Source organism: Ctenocephalides felis, unplaced genomic scaffold, assembly GCF_003426905.1.
Source record: "Ctenocephalides felis isolate EL2017-DRISC unplaced genomic scaffold, ASM342690v1 CF-g0.4_SCAFFOLD_03571, whole genome shotgun sequence".
In the NCBI taxonomy this organism is placed as follows: Eukaryota; Metazoa; Arthropoda; class Insecta; order Siphonaptera; family Pulicidae; genus Ctenocephalides; species Ctenocephalides felis.
In genome coordinates, this window is record NW_020539725.1 from 32,342,576 (window position 1) to 32,362,751 (window position 20,176).

Consider the following 20,176-nt stretch of genomic DNA (forward strand, 5'->3'; position numbering starts at 1 on the left):
AAAAAAAAAATTTTAGACAGAAGTAATATTGATGCTAATGAAAAGTAATATTCTTGACAGCAGGAATAATTTTGTGCTTTCATGTAAATTGCAATAACGATAACCATAGATACCACCATTACATTTTATAGTTTCTTATTTTTCGAAAGTTAGTGATTATTGTGACAATTTTCTTGTTACTTTCCATCATTATCAAAGATGGTAAATTTGATAAATATTGTAAAGGAGTGTACAACTACCATTTCTGAATTACTTGATGTGGACATTTCAAAATTACTTTTTTTATAATACAACAATTTGATTCTAGTCTATTTAACATACTGTAAGGAAGGTAATATGAGTCACGAGTTTGATCTCATATTTTAAAAGTTTTTAGCATTCTAATTGATTGATTACTTATTGCTCTGTTATAAAAATGTAATAAATGATTTCCAATCATTATTAAACAAATGAAATCGTTTTTTTATTATTTGCCGTTGCTTAAAAGTACATGCTACATATCTCATTTTCATTTTGATGTCAGTTTTAAATTAACGTTAATTTTTGTGTCCATATGTGTATTGCGACTCATCACACGGAACACTTTCACGTTTAATTTGGAACGAAGGCAGAATAACAAAGCAGATTCAAGACACAAGTCGTTTGCTAGTACAACTGACCTATGACAAATAGCGGTGCCAGGTTTAAAGAGTGTAGTTTGCGACATGAAATGAAATGTCTTCAACTGTATATGTTTTTGTTTCAGTCAAATAAAACAATCTTTTATGGTAGTGGGCTCAATGTAGAACACCGTTGGCGATGTATGACTTTGTTATAGAGCAATATCGGAATGATTTATTTTTTCCTGGATTTTTCTTTATTTATTTATTTGAACAGCGATCAGAACTCATGGGTTCTATGAGCTGTTGTGATGAATTTCTTACAAACTACGTTTGTTTTTTTATTACAGATGGCAACCCAAACAGTTGTCTCATCTCTATGAGATGAATTTTATCATTACGATTATTGTAATAGTGATGACTTTTAATTGGTGCAGCAATGTCACATCATGGGATGTTTTCACTTGGAAACATATTACTATCTATATTTCCAAGTGAAAACCGTTGTCACTACTGCTTGACAACAGGCTCCTCGAAGGGGAATCGAATCCGGGACCCCTGATTCAGGTTCCTGGATTTAATTATGTGTTTTTCTTTTATCTTCATATTTAAATCATATGATCATTGTATTTGAAGTAACATTTTCTAGCAGAAATTCAGTAGATGTAAACTGGTGCACAATACCATGCGAAAACATTTATCCAAAATCAAATTTATATCGCCCTTTAACTATAGATTAACTATTCGTACCGTCACTGTATAAAAAAATCAAGTATCTTTTCGATATTTATCCGAAATGCATCGCATATTCCATGAGCAAATTTTTGGTAATACTTGAATATCAAATCAAATACTAATCCAGATATGATGCATTTTCATTGAATGAACCCTCTTTGCATTATTACAAAACTAAGCATTCTAAAAGATTTTCTATATATTTTAATGTTATTCCAAGATGACGATACGTCCTGGTTTGGTCACCCGGACAGTCTCGGGTTTCCACCTTGTGTCCCGGGTTTTTCTCAAAGCAATATTTGTCCCGGATTGTCCCGGGTTTTCAAAAAGTATAGGTCTATATTGAATCTTCGCTCTTACTTGATGATAAAATTACAACTATCCATCAAATATCTTAAAATGTTATGTTACAACTAGTATGCTTATATGAAAATGGTGGGTTAAAAGCTCATATTTATTATTTTGAACAAATATTTTAAATTTTACGAAAATTAATAAAAATTATGATAATGAACTTCTTGATTGCCGGCATACCTGAGTGCTAATTATTCTTAAATATTTATGAAGAAAATTAAACAAATTTTCATAAGTTTCAAAGCTGACGGATATTTATTGCATTCTTAAATAAAGTTAGACATATGCACATCAAATTATAAGATATTTTATAGAGATTTTAATAATAAGTATAAATTTTGTTTACATTTTTATGGGTTCCGTGCCAATGTTTATCCATTAGACGACTTACGCGCTTCGATAATTCGTCTCTATGCAGTAAAAGCAGTACGATTGCTTTGAAAAAAGTTCAGAATTTTCAAAATATTTCAAAATTAATTTTTCTTCAAAAAGTCTTTTTTTTTTCAAAAAAAAGTAAAATTTTATCAAAAATGTATAGTTTCTCAAAAATCTATTTTTTTCGGAGTATTTTTTTTTCAAAAATGTTAATCTTATGTTTAAAAAAAAATTGCTACGGGAAGTTCCAGCAATTTGCCTTAAGGCACGAAGCCATGCGCCCCCCTAGATAGTATTTACCTTCCTCCCCCTGTAACAACTAAAAATTACCGTTTCGGTTTTGACTTGAAAAAATATATGGTCACATTACTTTATTCCAATAGAACTTATTGTTTGTGAGGAGTCTTTTCGATATTAAAAATCTATAAGACGATGTCCATACATAAATTAAGAAAAAATATTTCATATTAACAGGGGTATAGTAATAGTCCAAGAGCCAGGTGCAAATTTGGTTAATTATTTCTTCTCGATAGATAATTGGCGATACGCATCAGACAACAGTATCATAAAGCCCTATGACCGTCAGCTGCGGCACAGTGGGGGGGATGAGTAATTGTAACCCCCCACGCTTGAAGAAAAAAAAATAAATTCACTCATTTCCTCTCGGCTAAAAGTTTATCAAGTTATAGCTAACCCAATACCTCAACATAAAAAAAACGTCAGCTGGTTATAACATAGTGCATTGTACGTCAGCTGATGGCTAGATCATGGGAAAAAAATCTTCACTTTCAGTGATATCCTCTCGGTTAAAAATTTACCAGATGATAGCTTATATGTAACAATTGATAAATATATACGTCAGCTGGCTGTATCTCGGTGGAAAAATCGTCAGCTGATACTTTGAAAGTCGTTACGTAGAAGTTAGCCAGAAGCATTTATTGACTATTTAAAAGCATCAGCTGACCAGGTTTCCCTCGACTTATTGCTAGCTGATTTTTTTTATTCATCACCATATTATATTTAAAATCAGCTCACAAATTTTCGTGTGAGAGGAAATGACGTCTCTTTAATTATTCGGCATAGCACTCCAATATGAGTGTTGAGATGAAACAAATAATCTATATCAATATTTTTTAGACTATATAATCATATAATTTTAGATATATTCCAATATTTCAATAATCAATTTGCTTAGTATAAATTAACTAGTTACTTGATAAAAAATATTTATTATAAAAAAATTATGACAAATTACAATTCGAATGACAATGTTATTTAATCATTTTCGGCTTCGCGCTGGCTTGAGTCACAACTATCTCTCTCTGATTCATTGTCCGAGTCACTGTCAGAGCTGTCTGCTGTTATATTTCCATTGTCATCATCTGTAAAAAAAAATTAGAATGCGTATTTTAGCATAATATCATTAATATGATAATAAAATGTTACCTTTTTCGGGCTGGATAGTTATTTCATCAATCGATGTTGGTAACTGACTTCTAAAGAACCAGGTAAAATCATATTTATTGTCAATTTCTTCCCAACCATAATCTTCCGGATCATCAGAAGTTGGAACCTTCAAGTGTGCATTTGACCAAATTTGAGTAATATAGCATGCTCTTAAAAATTGCTGATATAGCTCTGACTCGCAAGGTGGTAGAGAAGAGCCATCAATACCTTTCTTTGGTAACTTGAATGTCTCCGTATCCAATAATTTATATGTTTTTTCAAACAACACTACTCTTGCCTCATTGACCTTTTTCAGACGATTTAATCCATACATATGGCAAACAAACTCTTGAATTTTCTCAAAAATATTGTCTCTATTCTTTAATGATTTTGACATTTGGATGAAAGACTCGATGAAATCATTCGATTTAGGCATTATTGAAAATGGTCGTTTTTTCCTTTTCGAAAAAAGCCGGGTTAAAATCACACCCTGTGAATGCGGGAAATGCCGGAAGTGCTGCGCTCAAATCAGATCCCAAAGATTCATATAATTGAGTAACATTTATACATTTTTGGGCTTTTCCAACTCCAACTTCCATGCAAATGTTGATATTTTCTGATATATTAGCCATGTTAGCTAACATAATTATTAACACGTTAGTGTCGGAACAACGAATCGTCACCTTTGCATTAATATCAATGTTGCAGACATGGAAAATCATTTTTGTGTCTGCTTCTTCGTGAGCCGGACACGAAAATTCTTCAACACGAGTTTTTATAACTTTTGAGTCATTAACTATGAATCGAAAACAAGAGTCTGCACTCACATAAACTGTTTTATCCTTTATATACGGCCACATATAATCTTTTTCCCAATTTTCAATAAGAAACTGTACCAGTGCTTCCTTAAAATTAACGTTCTTCAGCTCAAGAGAAAAATCTTTTTTTCGCACTTGATCAGGGCCTTCGATATGGAAGTTTGCTTGCTCCATGCCTCGTAGTTTGTGTTCTGTGTCTTTTATTGATGGAAAAATGTATCTGTCGAAGGCAATGTATATGATCTTAGCTGTGGTTGCACATATCATTTGCAGTACTTTTTTTGAAATATTTCCAAAGCTAAGAGGTACATCTTTCGTCTGATGTAACATAAAATACCCGTCATACACTATTCTATACTATGACATCTGTATTTTCTGGTTGCGTGATTATGGAAGAAGCATTACGAGTACATTTCGGCCTCGTAATGCCATACGCACTAGTAGTGAAAAAATTCTTACGCAGTGAACGTGTTAAAGAGGCGTCATTTCCTCCCACACGAAAATTTGTGAGCTGATTTTAAATATAATATTGTGATGAATAAAAAAAATCAGCTAGCAATAAGTCGAGGGAAACCTGGTCAGCTGATGCCTTTAAATAGTCAATAAATGCTTCTGGCTAACTTCTACGTAACGACTTTCAAAGTATCAGCTGACGATTTTTCCACCGAGATACAGCCAGCTGACGTTTATATTTATCAATTGTTACATATAAGCAATCATCTGGTAAATTTTTAACTGAGAGGATATCACTGAAAGTGAAGATTTTTTTTCCCATGATCTAGCCATCAGCTGACGTACAATGCACTATGTTATAACCAGCTGACGTTTTTTTTATGTTGAGGTATTGGGTTAGCTATAACTTGATAAACTTTTAGCCGAGAGGAAATGAGTGAATTTATTTTTTTTTTCTTCAAGCGTGGGGGGTTACAATTACTCATCCCCCCTACCGAGCCTCAGCTGACATTCACGAGGCTTTATAGTTCGATTTTCTGATGCGTTTTACCAATTATCACTTGAGAGGAACTTGGTCATATAAATCTGTTACTGGCTCTCGGGCTATAAGATATCACTTGTATTTCTTTTTTTTCCTGAATTTTTTTAAAAAAATCAAAAAAAGTTAAAATATCGATCGCATGATTGCCCCCTAAACATACTCGTTGTATATATCATTTCCATATATTTGATGTTTCGTTGTAATTTAATTATCTAGTAATTGCGAAGATATAATTTAATTCTAAAAACCCGGACAATGCGGGACAAAAGATCTAAATCGGGGACAAATACTGTTTCTGCAGTACTGGAACTGTTCCGGCCAAACTCAGACGTATGGTCACTTTAGTACTAATGCACATAATGATCATCTAATCAAAACTATGAATGTGTTCTTTGCTCATAGTATTACAATATATATCCCAAGGTATAAGCATCGGCCAAGACTTTGAATTTCTTGCGTTTCGGCCAGTGACCGTGAGCAAGGCCGAATTTCCTCGCTTTCAATTATTATATTATAAAACATGACAAAGCTTACATTGGTAATTGTGTTCGAACGACACGCTCCAGGGCAATTCATAATGATTTTATTGTTTGTTTCTGGCCAGAAACCATATGAAATCTAATTATTGCTGTTGCATTTGACAAATCAATTTACTTTCTAATTTTGGTATTATATCAAGTTACGAAATTTATAAAGCTTTTTATTTGTAAAACTTATGGTAACTCGTAAAAGATATCAACAAAACTGAAAAATAATAAAATGTTGGAATCAGGGATGAATACACTTTCATTTCTTTTTCGTTTTGTTTCTTAACACGTTCTTGGACATCAGTAAAAGTTCCAGCAAGGCACAAAAATTTGCAATAATTTATTTTGAAATTCGTTGTGATATCTAAAATTTGATTGAACACCGTTTCTAAGGGTAGTCAAATTATCACTTTTTCATCGTTATATACGATGAATGCTATAACATCCAAATCAAGTATTACAGAACATTCAAACAATATGAAAATTAAAAATGTAAAAATACTAATTTTGAGTTAATTTCACAAATTAGCCAGAAATCAAATAAAATTGATTTAAATTGTTAATTAGTAACGCCTGTTGCGCCAAGATCTTGGAACTGGATAGTATTATAAAATTTTGTAAGTGATATAAACAATTTTAAGAAACGATAAATGATGTAACGATATTTCTACCAAATATTCTGCAATATTTCGGCGAAATGATCTTCGTTAAATAAGATTATGAGAAGGATTATTACATTACATATACCCGATGTAAAAAAAAACAATGAAGGCAAATAACATTTTTAATTATATTCGCGATCTTGAATAAGTTTTTTAATTTTTTAGACATTATAATTATGTTTATCCTAATCAGTAAATTGATTAAATAAATATTGTACATCCAATATTTCCATTAAATCATATAAACTATAGAAAATGCAAAGAACAAAAAAAGTTGTGGAAAAAAAATTATTTATTTGTAGTTGAAGAGTTTTAATATTATCACTTCTTAAGAACTGATGTTATAACATTGATCTCATGAAAAAAATTAATGATTTGCAATTTCAATGTCTGGAAAAAACACGTTAGTCATATTAAAATTGGGTTCAGAAGAATATTACACAATCTTGACCTAAATTTATAAATTAAAAGTAGTAGAAATTTATAAATTTATATGAATCTAAATATTAACTAATACATTAGTTAGTAATTGTAATAACAAGTTAGTTGTTAACTATTTTGCAATAATTTGAAATGTGTTTGTAAGTGAATTATGTTATTAAATATATGCAATCTGTACGTTAAAATATCCTTGAATGAGTGTTAAAAAGAATACCAGAAATTTTATGAATGTTGCCTTCAATTTTAATTTGAGACTGAATGAGATAAATTGCGTGTACTTTCCGTCAATTCGAAGAAAGCGTTTACATCCGTCTTGTCGCAGATTTTAGTCGCCGCGGTTACCACACACACCATGAATCATAATTACAGAATAGAGCTGACATAAATTAATTTATTTATTAACAAAAACTAAACTAAACTTGTGGTGCATGGCATCGTGCTTTAAGGCAAATTGCTGCAACTTTCTCTATCGAAAATTAAATTTTTTGAAAAGGCTTTAAATTTGTTTCAATACTGTAAAAATTGGATTTTGAGCATTTTGTAATATATTCCTCATTTTTGAAAAAAATGACTTTGCATCGATTTTTTTTTTGAATTCTAAACTCTTTTTTAAAGCAATCGCACTGCGTAGCTGTTTTAGAGACGATGTATCGAAACGCATAAGCGTCGCGTCGCAATCTAACGGATGAATATTGGTAAATGTAAACAAAATTTGTACTTATTAAAATTTTTATAAGTTATCTAATGATCTATTTTGATCGCCAAATGGCATTTTCTTATTTGATCTCTGAAAACGTTGATCCCATGTTGATCCTGTCTTTCTAAAAATTCAATCAGTCCTTTATTTCGACAATACTTATAAAATGTTTTTTAAATCATTCAAATCGGATGATTCGCACTCTCAAAAACTGAATTAGCATTTTTGGCACTTTTTGCCGCGTATCTTCAAAAAGGCTGGACCTGCTTTTACCAAGAACTAATCAACACGTCTCCCCATCAATATAAATCAAATGCTTTTTGAATTGTTTAATCCGAACACACAAACAAATACATGCATACTTAACTAATTAAAAGCAATACTTAATGAATTAAAATTCTGAATGGAATGTCAAAAAAGAAAATCGGGAAAGGATTATATATTTTTGAATTTTGAGAAGTCCCGGATTCGATATCCACTTCGAGCAGCCTGTGATAACGATTTTCACTTGGAAATATACATAGCAATATGTTTCCAAGTAAAAATAGCCCTTGCCCGGTATTGTGCACCAATAAAAAGTCAGCCCCATTAGATAAATTCTAATAATAAAATTATCATATATGGCTGGATTGACTGTTGGGTTATCATCTAAAAATACGCAGTAAGGAGTAGTTTCAGCCCAACAGCTCATAGGACGTAAGGTTTTCAAATAAAATTTATAATAGGATTGGCTCTCTTTGCATTGGCAACAAATGGCTCTTTGCACCTTTCTAATAATTCTAACGTGATCATATTTAAATTATCGTGATGCACGTTTTTCTAATTCATTTGATAAAAAATGTAATATATTATTGACACCTGACTTTTTATTACAAGCTTTATACACTGATGTTTCAGACAATGTCTGAACTTACATATATTATCAAAAGCGCAATCTTGTTATATTATATTATATATATTAATTATATATATTATATTTTTTGGATACTAATGATAAAAATAAGATACTTTGTCCAAGAAACCATATCTCTAAAATGAATTCTGATGTCCCGTGCATTGACCTAAAGATTGAGTCAAATTTCGAGATTTTCGGATTGAGAAAAATCCTGTTTTGATTCATTTAGAACGCCTCAATAGTGTCGAAATGTTATGACCGACCACGACTTACTTTAGCTGACAGCGCTTTTTAGAGGATTTAAAATTACAATAAATCATCGGACTAACAAAATTACATGTTATTTGGAATCGCCTCGAGCATCTTTTGCTCTGAGCTTTTGGGTATAGACACAGCTTTTACCCAATACTGGTAAAAAACTAACTTCGATTTAACTAACACTTAAATTATGGGTTTTTTGTATAAGTTTATAAAAATGCAATAACTTTATGATCCATATAAATAGTGGCACGTGCAACGCTACAATCAAATTATTCTAATTTTTCTGGCAGGGTCATCGACTTAAACTTTTCATAACTGCGCATTAGAATAACAATAGTCTGACAGTCATTATTAATGTTGTAAGTAGTCTCAGAGACTCCGTGATGCCGTAAAACGAGTTTATTATGAGTTTTCTAAGTGCCGCATAATGATGTAAAACTCTGCACAAGAAATTAGTCATATTAGAAAGTTTGTCAAAAATACCTGTTATTCACAATAAGCATCAAATTAATAAAGGTGTGTTGATGAATTTTATTTGCATAATATATTGCAAAAGCATGGCCTGGAACATCATTCTCAAGTTTTTCTAGTGTTTGAGTTATAAAGATAAATATATATATAAATAATATATTATTTGAGTTATTCTCTCCAATGATCAAACTTGTCATCAGATGTCTGCGTGTTTGTTACACAATGTATATATTTCGTAACGAAATATTACAGCAATAGTTCGTCATAACCAACCACTAGTTTTTGGGGTCGATCCCGACCCACGCCTGCTTGATGTTGATGTCAGGGACTATACCAGATTTTCACTTGAAATTATAAAAAAATATTTTCAAGAGCATTACTGCGTAAAAGTACACTCAAGTATAGTAACTAGTGGGGTGTATGGCATCGTGCCTTAAGGCAAATTGCTGGAACTTCCCGTACCGTAACGAAATGTTTGAGGAATACTGAATGTTTTCAAATAGATTATTATAAATATTGTAACATTGTCTAATATTTATAAGAATTCTATAAACTGAATTGCGAAGTTGAAATTATTTGTTTAAAGTATATTAGAACTATAGTCAGAATTAAAAATAAAATCTGAATTATTTTCAATATGAAAAAAAAAATTTTTGAAAAAAAAAGTTGAAGCAAATTTTTTTTCCAAAATCAATTATTTTGTTAAAACAAGTAGAAAGTTCTTTGAATCATTTAAATCGGACGCTTAGTTCTCTCAAAAACTGCCATTTTTTACACATTTAGCTCCGTGTCTTCGAAATGGCTGGGCCTGCCTTTGCCAAAAACTAATAAACACTTCTCTCAAACATTACTAATTGAATGTTTTTTAGATCATTCAAATCGGATGCTCCGTTCTCTCAAAAACTCGATATTTATTTTCTGCAATCTTTGCTCTTTATCTCCTAACTGCTGGACCTGTCTTTGCCAAAAACTAATCAGCTCATCTCCCTATCAATAGGAATCGAATATTTTTTGAACCATTCAAATCGGTTGATCCGTGCGCCCGAAAACATGACTGGAAATTTGTATCCATACATACGTACACACACACACCCATTTTTTCTGATGTATGCCAAAATGTTCAGAAACCTTCAAAAAGTCGATACCCATTACAATAACTTACCCTACGGGAAGTTAAAAATTTGTCACAACTAGGAAATCTTCATAATAGACTGGTCGTAATTCTTATAAAAGATTAAAAAAATGCAAACGATAAATATTAAACACAATAGAAGATAATATTTATAATACTTATATTTTCATATAATTTGTATCTCAAGCATTTTATTCATTTTTATATAAAGTTACTTTGACCATTTGCATGTTTGTAAATCAAGGAAAGTGATGTTTGATTTTCCAACTTGTAAGCCGAAGTTGTACAATAATTGACATGGAGGGTTTAAAAATGTCGCTGTTGTAATTTGTATTATGTTTTAAAAAATAATATTTATTTTGCTTTCTCAAAAACAAAGACGTTCGTTAATTTGGGCTATTATTTTTAACTTCCCGTAGGGTAAGTTATAATAATCGCAAAAAAATTGTAAATTAATTTTTTCTGAACATTTTGGCATACTTCAGAAAAAATAAACGTAAGTATGTAGTTGTGTTTATATATGTGTGTGCACATAGTATGTATGTGTGCATGTTTGATTGTTTGGGTACAATTTTTTGTCCACGATTCCGAGAGCATGGATCAACCGATTTGAATGATTCAAAAAACATTCGATTGCAATTGATGGGAATGGGAACAACATATAATAAAATAAAAACTAAAACATATTTGAAATGAAATAGATTATTTGATTTAGTAAAATATTGTGAATATCAATATCTTTATTAATTGAGCTAAAGTTAGAGGATATTGGTATAATAGGATAATTTAACAGAGCATCAGATTTAGGAATATGACAACTGAAAAATATTTGTGTTCTAGAAAATAATCTAGAAACGTTGAAGGATAGTTGGTTAGGAATTTGAGGACAACCTATATCATTATTATGAAGTTTATATTGGAACAAAATACTATCAATAAAACGAAGTGTGGCAATAGATGATATGCTGAATTCATGAAATAATGAGTTGTGGTCGAAGCCATGCTCAGGGTAAATTTTATGATTTTTAAAATGTAGATATTTGGGTGAACTCATAATGTTCAACTGTTTGATGGTGCTTAAAGAAGAAAAAACAAAATTTTTCAAAAATTTCAAAATTCTCTAAAATAAAGTTACGGTACGGAAAGTTCCAGCAATTTTCTATGAGGCACGATTAATTAGTTAATGGCCCGACAGTCAAAACCTTTCCAATAATAACAAAGAAAAGACAAATGATAAAAAGGCAAAAATACTAATTTCTCAGTAGTGTTATAAATATATTATACGCTTAGTCAATTATAATAAAAACAATAACAAAAGTTCCATTCAAGTAAGATGTATGTATTCTGATATGGGAGAGTGAGATTGTTCCAACGAATTTCGCTTTCACTCGCGCGCGCTCTTTGGTTTCCAACAGTTGACTGCACAGTATCGCTTTCGGTACATCACAGATCACTTGACTTTTCTTTAGAAAATAGAAAAATCTATTATTCATTTTAAATTTCTTATTTATTTTTTTACTTGATTTATTTGTTTTTGATGTTGTTTTGTTATATTCAGTTGTTGTGGACTTATTTGCTAATTACATCCCACAAAACAATTTATGATACAAGATCAGATTTTATTATGATAATTATTTAATCACACTTCTTTCATTTATTTTTGTATTTAATACTAAAATATGCACTACTACTACATAACAAAGTAATGTTAGGTTGAGATTTTATATAAAAGTTATATATCCTTCCAAATTTTAATATAAAATAATTCATATTAATAATTGCATTTCTAGGTAAATATTACTATGAGGATACCATGTTGATTGAGAGAGTCCTTTAGTTCCTTTCAATACTTAATTTATTGAAGAAAATCAATTGAAATGTCGAAGCTTTCTATCGTGTCGTATTCATGAAACTATTATAGATGTAACTTGAAAGTAGTATGAATGAAATTATATAGTTATATATATTTACATCATTTTTTTTTTTGAAAATAAACTTGTAAAACTATTTAATATTAAAAATTTGTTTGATTAGTTCCCACTATGAATCTTTGTCCCACCTCGACATAATTCAGTAAAGTTCTGATCACCATATACACGCGGTTTAATATTAAGGACTAAAATGTTAATATGTTAATTATTAAAACTATTAGTTTTATATTTGTTCCTATATTTATATATATTTCTGCTGAAAATTGCTACTAAATTTCATTTGAATATGCAAATGATATTGAATCTAATTATAAAATTTTAAATTAGTAATTCAATCTAGTTGAATCTAAATATGTTAACTTATAATTGAATACATGAGTACATTTTACGAAATAATACAGAATTGTAATATATAGAAATGATGATGAAAACTACTAGAAATAAAATTCAGTTATACCATATTTTCTTTAAACATATCATATAAATATATTATCATAGAAAATCATAGTCTGAAGATTTCTCAGTTATTGTGTGCATTGTAGAGTTTACTAAAATTTAAATTTGAAACATACATACATACATACTTGAGTTTGATGCACTTGGTAATCAAACCTCTAGTGAAAGTAAAAGATGTGACTAATATGAGTGGAGAGAGAATCAGTATTAAGACGAAGTACAAATAGCGTGAAAAAAATAAACATTTGTTTATAACGGTCACGGGAATTCCTGTTTTGAAATCGAAATCGGTTTTTAAGCACGAAGAAGAAATTACACAATCGATGCGTATATAACATGAATACTTATTACGAATCGCGTTTGCCACAATATAGATCCGAGAACTATTGTTAAAGATTTCAAAGAAATATTAGTATTCAAAGAACAACGCTTCTATCGAATGGATTTGCAATTTCAAATTAATTCAAATTAACCCTTTGCTTTCTGTTATGTAATATTTACGCACTTGTATAGCTTTTTATTTTTTTGTCCTCGCTTACTCGAGCTTTTAGCTATCTACAACATTACTTCTATATAATACTCATGAGCTAAACCCGCTACACTTGTACATTGTTTTTGCATATATTTATTGCTGAAATACACATTATTTTTTAAGACAATATGCTGGTCTTTATGCATTTAAAGAGTTTGTCTCCAAAATTTTTTGACATTTTATTTAAGATCGTATGGCCATATAGAACTTATTTGAGACAAAATATAGTTTTGTTTGAAATCGCTTGTATATGTTTCATTCTAGTCAAACTATAACATATAGATAAAAAGGAAATTTCTTTGGTGATATCAAAATTTCGAACCTTATTTTATAGCTCTAATTGTTAACAATTTTTGTTCTTTTTGGAGGTTAAACTTTCAATGAATTTATTTTTTTATTAGGTTTTGATCATTATTTTTTTATAGTTTTGCAAAGTTGCTATTCGAGATCATTTAAAATAATTTCAAATAAATGTGGACTAGCAGCAAATTTAACCACATACAATTATCTATATAGTTTCTTACAATCTGCCAGAGCCTACCTAATTGTCAGTTCAATTTTATACTTAATTTTAGTAGGTATTAAATATGATGATTATAATAATTTAATTACTCAAAAGTCAATCATTAAATTTACATTAAAAAACTCTTGAATCGGGGTTTAAACCTATCGACCATGTCTTCTTCGTTTTCGTATAAATACAAGATTAGTCGAAAAATAATTTAGTTAAAAGGCAAAGTTCCATTATAATTGGTTGTTGCAAAAGCGATTAATAAATTTGCATTCAGATTTTTTTGTCATTACTGAAAACCCTAAAAACTGGCAAATACTTATGCATGAAAAGCAAGGGATAAAAATAAGTAATATTTACCTATAATAAGGATATTAGCACCTGTTCCCATGATTGTAAGATTTGAATTCTGTATCTTTATTGCGTTAACGATTCATTAATCATATGAAATTCACTTCACTTTCTTTTGACCACAGACACTGTAACAACTTTCGTTATCAACGTGCAACTCTTCAAGTTCAATGAGTGATTACGACTAAATTTGAAATTACTTGTATATGATGTTATTGAAAAAATTTGTGGTATGCGGTCGATAATTGAAAATGCACTCACACATATATATGTACCTATACAAATATATATTTTTCAATTTTTTTTATATTTATTTTAACGTCTTGCTTAGAGCGGCGCGAACTAGCGACTGCTCGGTATAAATTTCTGAAGTAGCCACGACTTTCTGAAGAAATAAATATTACGGGGGAAAGATGAAAGTATGCAAACGGCGAAGAAAAATAAAATATTTAAAAAAGTATTATCAAACGTTTATCAAATGTGTCTTGAGACAATTTTTCATTAATCTTTAATGAATTGTATTATATTACTATATAATTGTTTCACATCACTTACATCCTATATTATTTATATTATATTTATAAATTAAATTGGTATACATCAATGATTTTCAATAAATAAAAATACGCATTTATTCAAATCCTAATTAAGATTTTAATAATCTTAAATCCGTATATTATATGTCAAAACCTCTACCAAGTTGCAATTTATATTGAAACATAACTAATAATAATATGTATATGCAAACTGCCTCTTCATCTCTTAACATTTTAAATTTACTTCATGTCTAAATATTGCGGATATTTTTAATTATTTTTTTTGAAAAAAATTATTTTTATACAAATATACTTGCAATGTTTTTTGAGCAAGAACATTCAAAAAAAATGACTACAAATCATAAAAAATATGTTATTAATAGAAATTCTAAAATATTAGAAAAACAAAGTAAGTGAACAAAATCTTTACATATACATCATTTAATTTTATCATTTTTATTTAATTTTAATTGATAAAACTATACCTAAATTCAGTTCATGCTGTAAACAGGCCAATCGACACAGACCTTTTAAGGCTTTTTTAAAACTTTAATTAATAAAATAATTATAATGATCATAATTCGTTCGTCTATAAAAATTTTATGTGTAGTCAATGTTGAAAAATTATTGGTATAGTTGGTTAAATATTGGGATATTTATCTACGATTGTGGTCACGATTTGCTTCTGCTTATGGACCTAGTGTTCCTGTAAAGCTAATTTAATCAATTTTGACCATAATTTCATTTTTAAATTTTTACATTATATAAATTATATGTATTTTATTAGTTTTCACTACGTTATAAGCTCTTGTCATAGCTTCTTTCCATATCCTGGTAAGGGCCTTAGGCTGGATAGAATTGCCTGGCATTGCACAAACGTTTTTAAAATCACTTAGACAAACACATATATAAATTTTAACCTTATAGGACAAAATGTATTTTAATGCATATACATCTTGCTCATAAATGTGATACTTGGCTCTCTGGCAGGTACTTGTGCAGGTTGAAATGGTCTGGAAATTTATTTACCGATTCTGCAGCATGTTATGACAATGTGATGTTATGAAGAACTTTTCTTACTAATTCGTTCTAAATATTGATAAAAGCCATGTGGTTGCTGTGCAGACAGACGTTTTTCTTAGGTTGTCAGATAGAAAACATAACCTAGAAACCGCACAAATATAAAAAAAACGATCTTAGATAACAGGGTCTTTCTGACCCAGCTTTATAACATACGAGTGGCGTCGCAGTTTACGTGTAAAATGTACAGCACTGATGAATGTACAGCATATAAATGACATTTGACAGTATTCAGTATGATTCAGCATAATGTATGGAAGTCGGAGCGTAACATGGCCTTGCCATAACATTGGTCTGTTGTGCAGCAGAATCGGCCCATTAATTTTTGAACTTCTCAATAAATATATTAAATCCTATAAATATTTGAAGACGCCTTGGTGGCCATGATGTGCAGAACTCGCTTGCCAGACCGTTGATTTCGTACTTGCAATTAGTACTCTAATAATCACCAGTACAATTTTTTTAACTCTACATTCAAAAGGTTCACTAGCTTTCAGCCTTTTTGTCTTTACTTATTACTTCTTTATTACAGTCATTATTCATACTATATTTATACATCTTAAAATCATAAAATCGCGCATTAAATAAAATAAAATAGATTTGTGTTACAATTGTTAAGTTTTATCATTTGTAACATATAGTCAGTATTAATTGTATATTCATATACTTTTACCGGATGCGTGCAAAACGATCAGGAAGTATTGAAGAATAGTTATTAAAATGAATATCCAAACTACAAAATCCGTTCAAACACTAAGTGATACATTTGACATTTTTATGGAATGCGGTGCCAATTCGTAGGAATAAGCCATAAACTAGTTTTAAGTGGCATTTTGCCGTATGGCAATTTGCATGAATTTCCGCACATGTGTAAACAATAGTCTTCATTAATAAGAAATTAATATAATAATTTAGGGAGCGTTCATTAATCACGTGGGGTTTTCAAGGGGAGGGGAGGTTTGACAAAAAATCACGTGGATAAGGGAGGGGTACGTATATTTATTTTTTAACTAATTAAAAAAACTGATTTTTTCGTAAATTCGAAAAATTTGTTCAAAAAATTTTACGTAACTGTGATATTTGGTGAGGGAGGAGGGTAATTTTAAAAATCGCGATGTATCACGAAGAGGGGTCCAAAAATCCATAAACAATCGATCACGTGATTTATGGACGCACACTTACAAGTATACCGAAATGCTGTAGAGCAAGGGTGAGTAACCTTTTTAATCGCACTTACTATAATCTACAAAGCTTAATATAATTTTAATCATTATAATATGAATTTAAAAAAATTAAATACTTTATAAATAAATACAACAGCCGTCGATATTTTTGAGAAAATATCGACGAAAGTTTTTTCAAACTTTTTCAAAATTTGGTCTCATTTGATTCAGAATGACTTGGCTCAGAATTATCTATATTTTTTTACAACAACTTCTATAGATATTTTTAGATATTTTGGCATAATTTACAATTATTTTTTAAATATTTTAAGTAGAATTCATACATATCGATGGCGTCAAACATAAAAGCCACTAGGACCATAGTGTTATATGAAAATGAATGAATGCAGTTCGAATTCTCAAATTAACACTTATTTTAATTTCCCATAGGGTAAATTATAGTAATCACAAAAATATCTAAAATGAAAAATTTTATATATCTTTACGTTTCAGAGGTTTCTGAACGTTTTGGCAGACTTCAGAAAAAATGGATGACAAAATGAAAAACTGATTAAATTTTTGGGAAGGCAGTGTAGCGGTTTCAAAGATCGAGTAAAAGAAGTTTAAAAAAGCCATTTGGCGGTCAAAAATGTGATCATTTAGACATGTGAGAGGCCAACAAATTTGTTCGAAATGCTTGAAAATATAAAATTCTTCGAGTAAAATATGTTTTATAAAATTCATAACAACAATTACTATTAACTATCATAATAACTATTCTTATATGATTCGAAGACTCAAATAAATTACATATGTTTTAATACCAATGTTTAGATTTTCATAAAATTAATATGTACAAAGACATTGATATCAATTTATCCTAGGAATACAAAAGTAACATAACAAAATGAAAAATTACAATAATAATTATTTATATAAAATCATGAATATTTTCTTATATTGAAACCAACAGATATATAGCCACAACGAAATTGAGCACAGTGTAGCCATCTGTTTCTTTCTATTAATCAAATTGAAAATAGTAGCGACTTCTTCATTTGTTTGGAGATAACTGCCCATGATATGCACCTTAGACAAGATAATAATATGGTGATACACACCAATTATAAATTATACGTCAAATCAGTATCAAATTTTGTTTCGTTTAAAAGTGTTAAGTTTATTTATTTGCTTTATCAACTTCTTTTTCATTCCTTCACATTCGTATAAATTCATTAAATTCAAGATTTGTGGGCTTCTTTGACATCAAAATTTTATGATTCTATAAATAATTCCTTTTTTTTGTTAGTTCATGTTCCGTGGACTTTGGTCATCAATTCAGACAAGTCAAATTTGTGATTGAAGTCGTATTCATTGTAAAAACAATATTAGAATACAATATATTTATATACAAACTTTAAAACAATTTGGTGTTTTTACGTGCTTATTATTCTTGTATATAACTAAAATGTCTTTAAAACTCTATTTTGATTTATTATCTCAACCATCAAGAGCCTTATATATTTATTTGAAAGCAGCAAAAGTACCTTTTGAGCCGTGCATGGTGCCTTTGGCAAAAAGTAAAATAGAATTAAATTATTTTAAATTTAATTCATATTTAATTGCTATTGTTCAAATATTTTATAGATGCACAGTTGAAACCAGAATACGCAAAAATAAACCGATTTCAGAAAGTTCCATGTATTGATGACAATGGTTTTAAATTGGCTGAAAGGTATAATATTTTATAATTATGTGCATATAACTATAGGTACTAATTTTACCTGAAATGTATTTAGTAGTTAACATGGAACTTGTTATTGTCGCATCTGATAAATTTTTATTATAATTTGATTATAATATAACTGATTTTTAATTGTTCAAGAAATATTTGATTATTGAATTGCTTTGGGTTTTATGAAGGCACATAATTTACAGTTGAAAAAACTGAATGTCTTTGATTTTTTTTTGGAAATTAATACTGTACAAACATTTCATTCAGTAACTTTAGATTACTTACTTATCCTTTAGTATTTTTTAAAATTGCTGTAGCATTCACATTTTGATTTATGAGATTAACTATAATAAAGCACTAAGCAAATAACTCAACTATTTCATTGTCAATATTGCCGAATTAGGGTTTGTACTAATAGTACTAATAATAATGTCTAGATAGTATTATCTGGCTCCTAAATATTCATTGTTCAGATCAATATAGTTTAAAAAATTTTCTCGTTTTTTTTAATAGACATTATAATTAAATTTAGAGATCATAAAATATGTTAAATTTTAGCCATTGTAAATTATAATATTTTATATTACTTTGTAGTGTGGCAATTTTCCGTTATTTGGCACGAACATATCCTAAGGAAGACCATTGGTACCCAAAAGATTCAAAGAGTCAGGCATCTGTTGATGAATTTTTAGAATGGCAACATACTGCTTTACGAATGCCATGTGGAATGTATTTTGTGAATAAGGTGAAGATTTGATATTTATAGAAACAATTTTTCTATTATGTATTAATTTACAATTTGAGAACAATTCAACTTTACTCAAAAGTTTGTTCCTATGTGATACAATTAATTTGAATATTCTTGTTAGTGGTTATTACCTTTCAAAACTGGTAAAGAAACTCCAGTTGAGAAAATTAATGAAAGTAAAATGCAAATGGATCAAGCCTTAGATTTATTTGAGAAACATTGGCTGAAGGACAGGCCCTATATGGCTGGTGAAAAAATATCAATAGCAGACATTGTTGGTGCTTGTGAAGTTGAACAACCTAGTAAGCAAATCATTCTTGTATATCCAAATTGTTTTTTTTAATGTTAAACAAAAATTGATTATTATGCTGTGAAATATTTTATTACAGAAATAGCTGGATTTGATCCTGCTGAGGGTAGACCTCTTTTCAAGGAATGGTTGGAAAGGGTTCGTAAAGATCTGAACCCTCACTATGATGAAGCACATAAATTTGTATACAAATTATTTAATGATCAGAAACAATAATAGGTTAACTACTTTGTTATATTATTCGAAAAATATATATTTGATAATGAATGGAAATGTTATCATTTGTGACAACTTTTTGATTCTAATTGGATTACAAATAAAATTAAATAAATTCTAGTCAGATTCTCATGCATCGGTTTAGTATTTTGATAATGCGATACATTTAAAGAATACAGAAATGCATAAATAAATAAATT

General features: G+C 29.4%; 1 protein-coding gene across 2 annotated transcripts in view; it reads left to right on the forward strand.

The window, feature by feature from the left end:
- Positions 1–20,093, forward strand: part of LOC113384995 (glutathione S-transferase theta-1-like) — a 34,821-nt gene extending 14,728 nt beyond the window's left edge. Inside the window, exons 1-5 of one of the 2 annotated variants that reach the window (XM_026622790.1) lie at positions 18,216–18,547; positions 18,615–18,702; positions 19,297–19,447; positions 19,572–19,752; positions 19,840–20,093. In XM_026622790.1, coding sequence (XP_026478575.1) covers positions 18,436–18,547; positions 18,615–18,702; positions 19,297–19,447; positions 19,572–19,752; positions 19,840–19,976 — 669 coding nt within the window. In that variant the 5' untranslated portion in view covers positions 18,216–18,435 and the 3' untranslated portion in view covers positions 19,977–20,093. Of the gene's footprint in view, positions 1–18,215; positions 18,548–18,614; positions 18,703–19,296; positions 19,448–19,571; positions 19,753–19,839 lie in introns of those variants that run through there. The other variant, XM_026622791.1, reaches the window with a different exon arrangement.
- Positions 20,094–20,176: the final 83 nt, after the last annotated feature.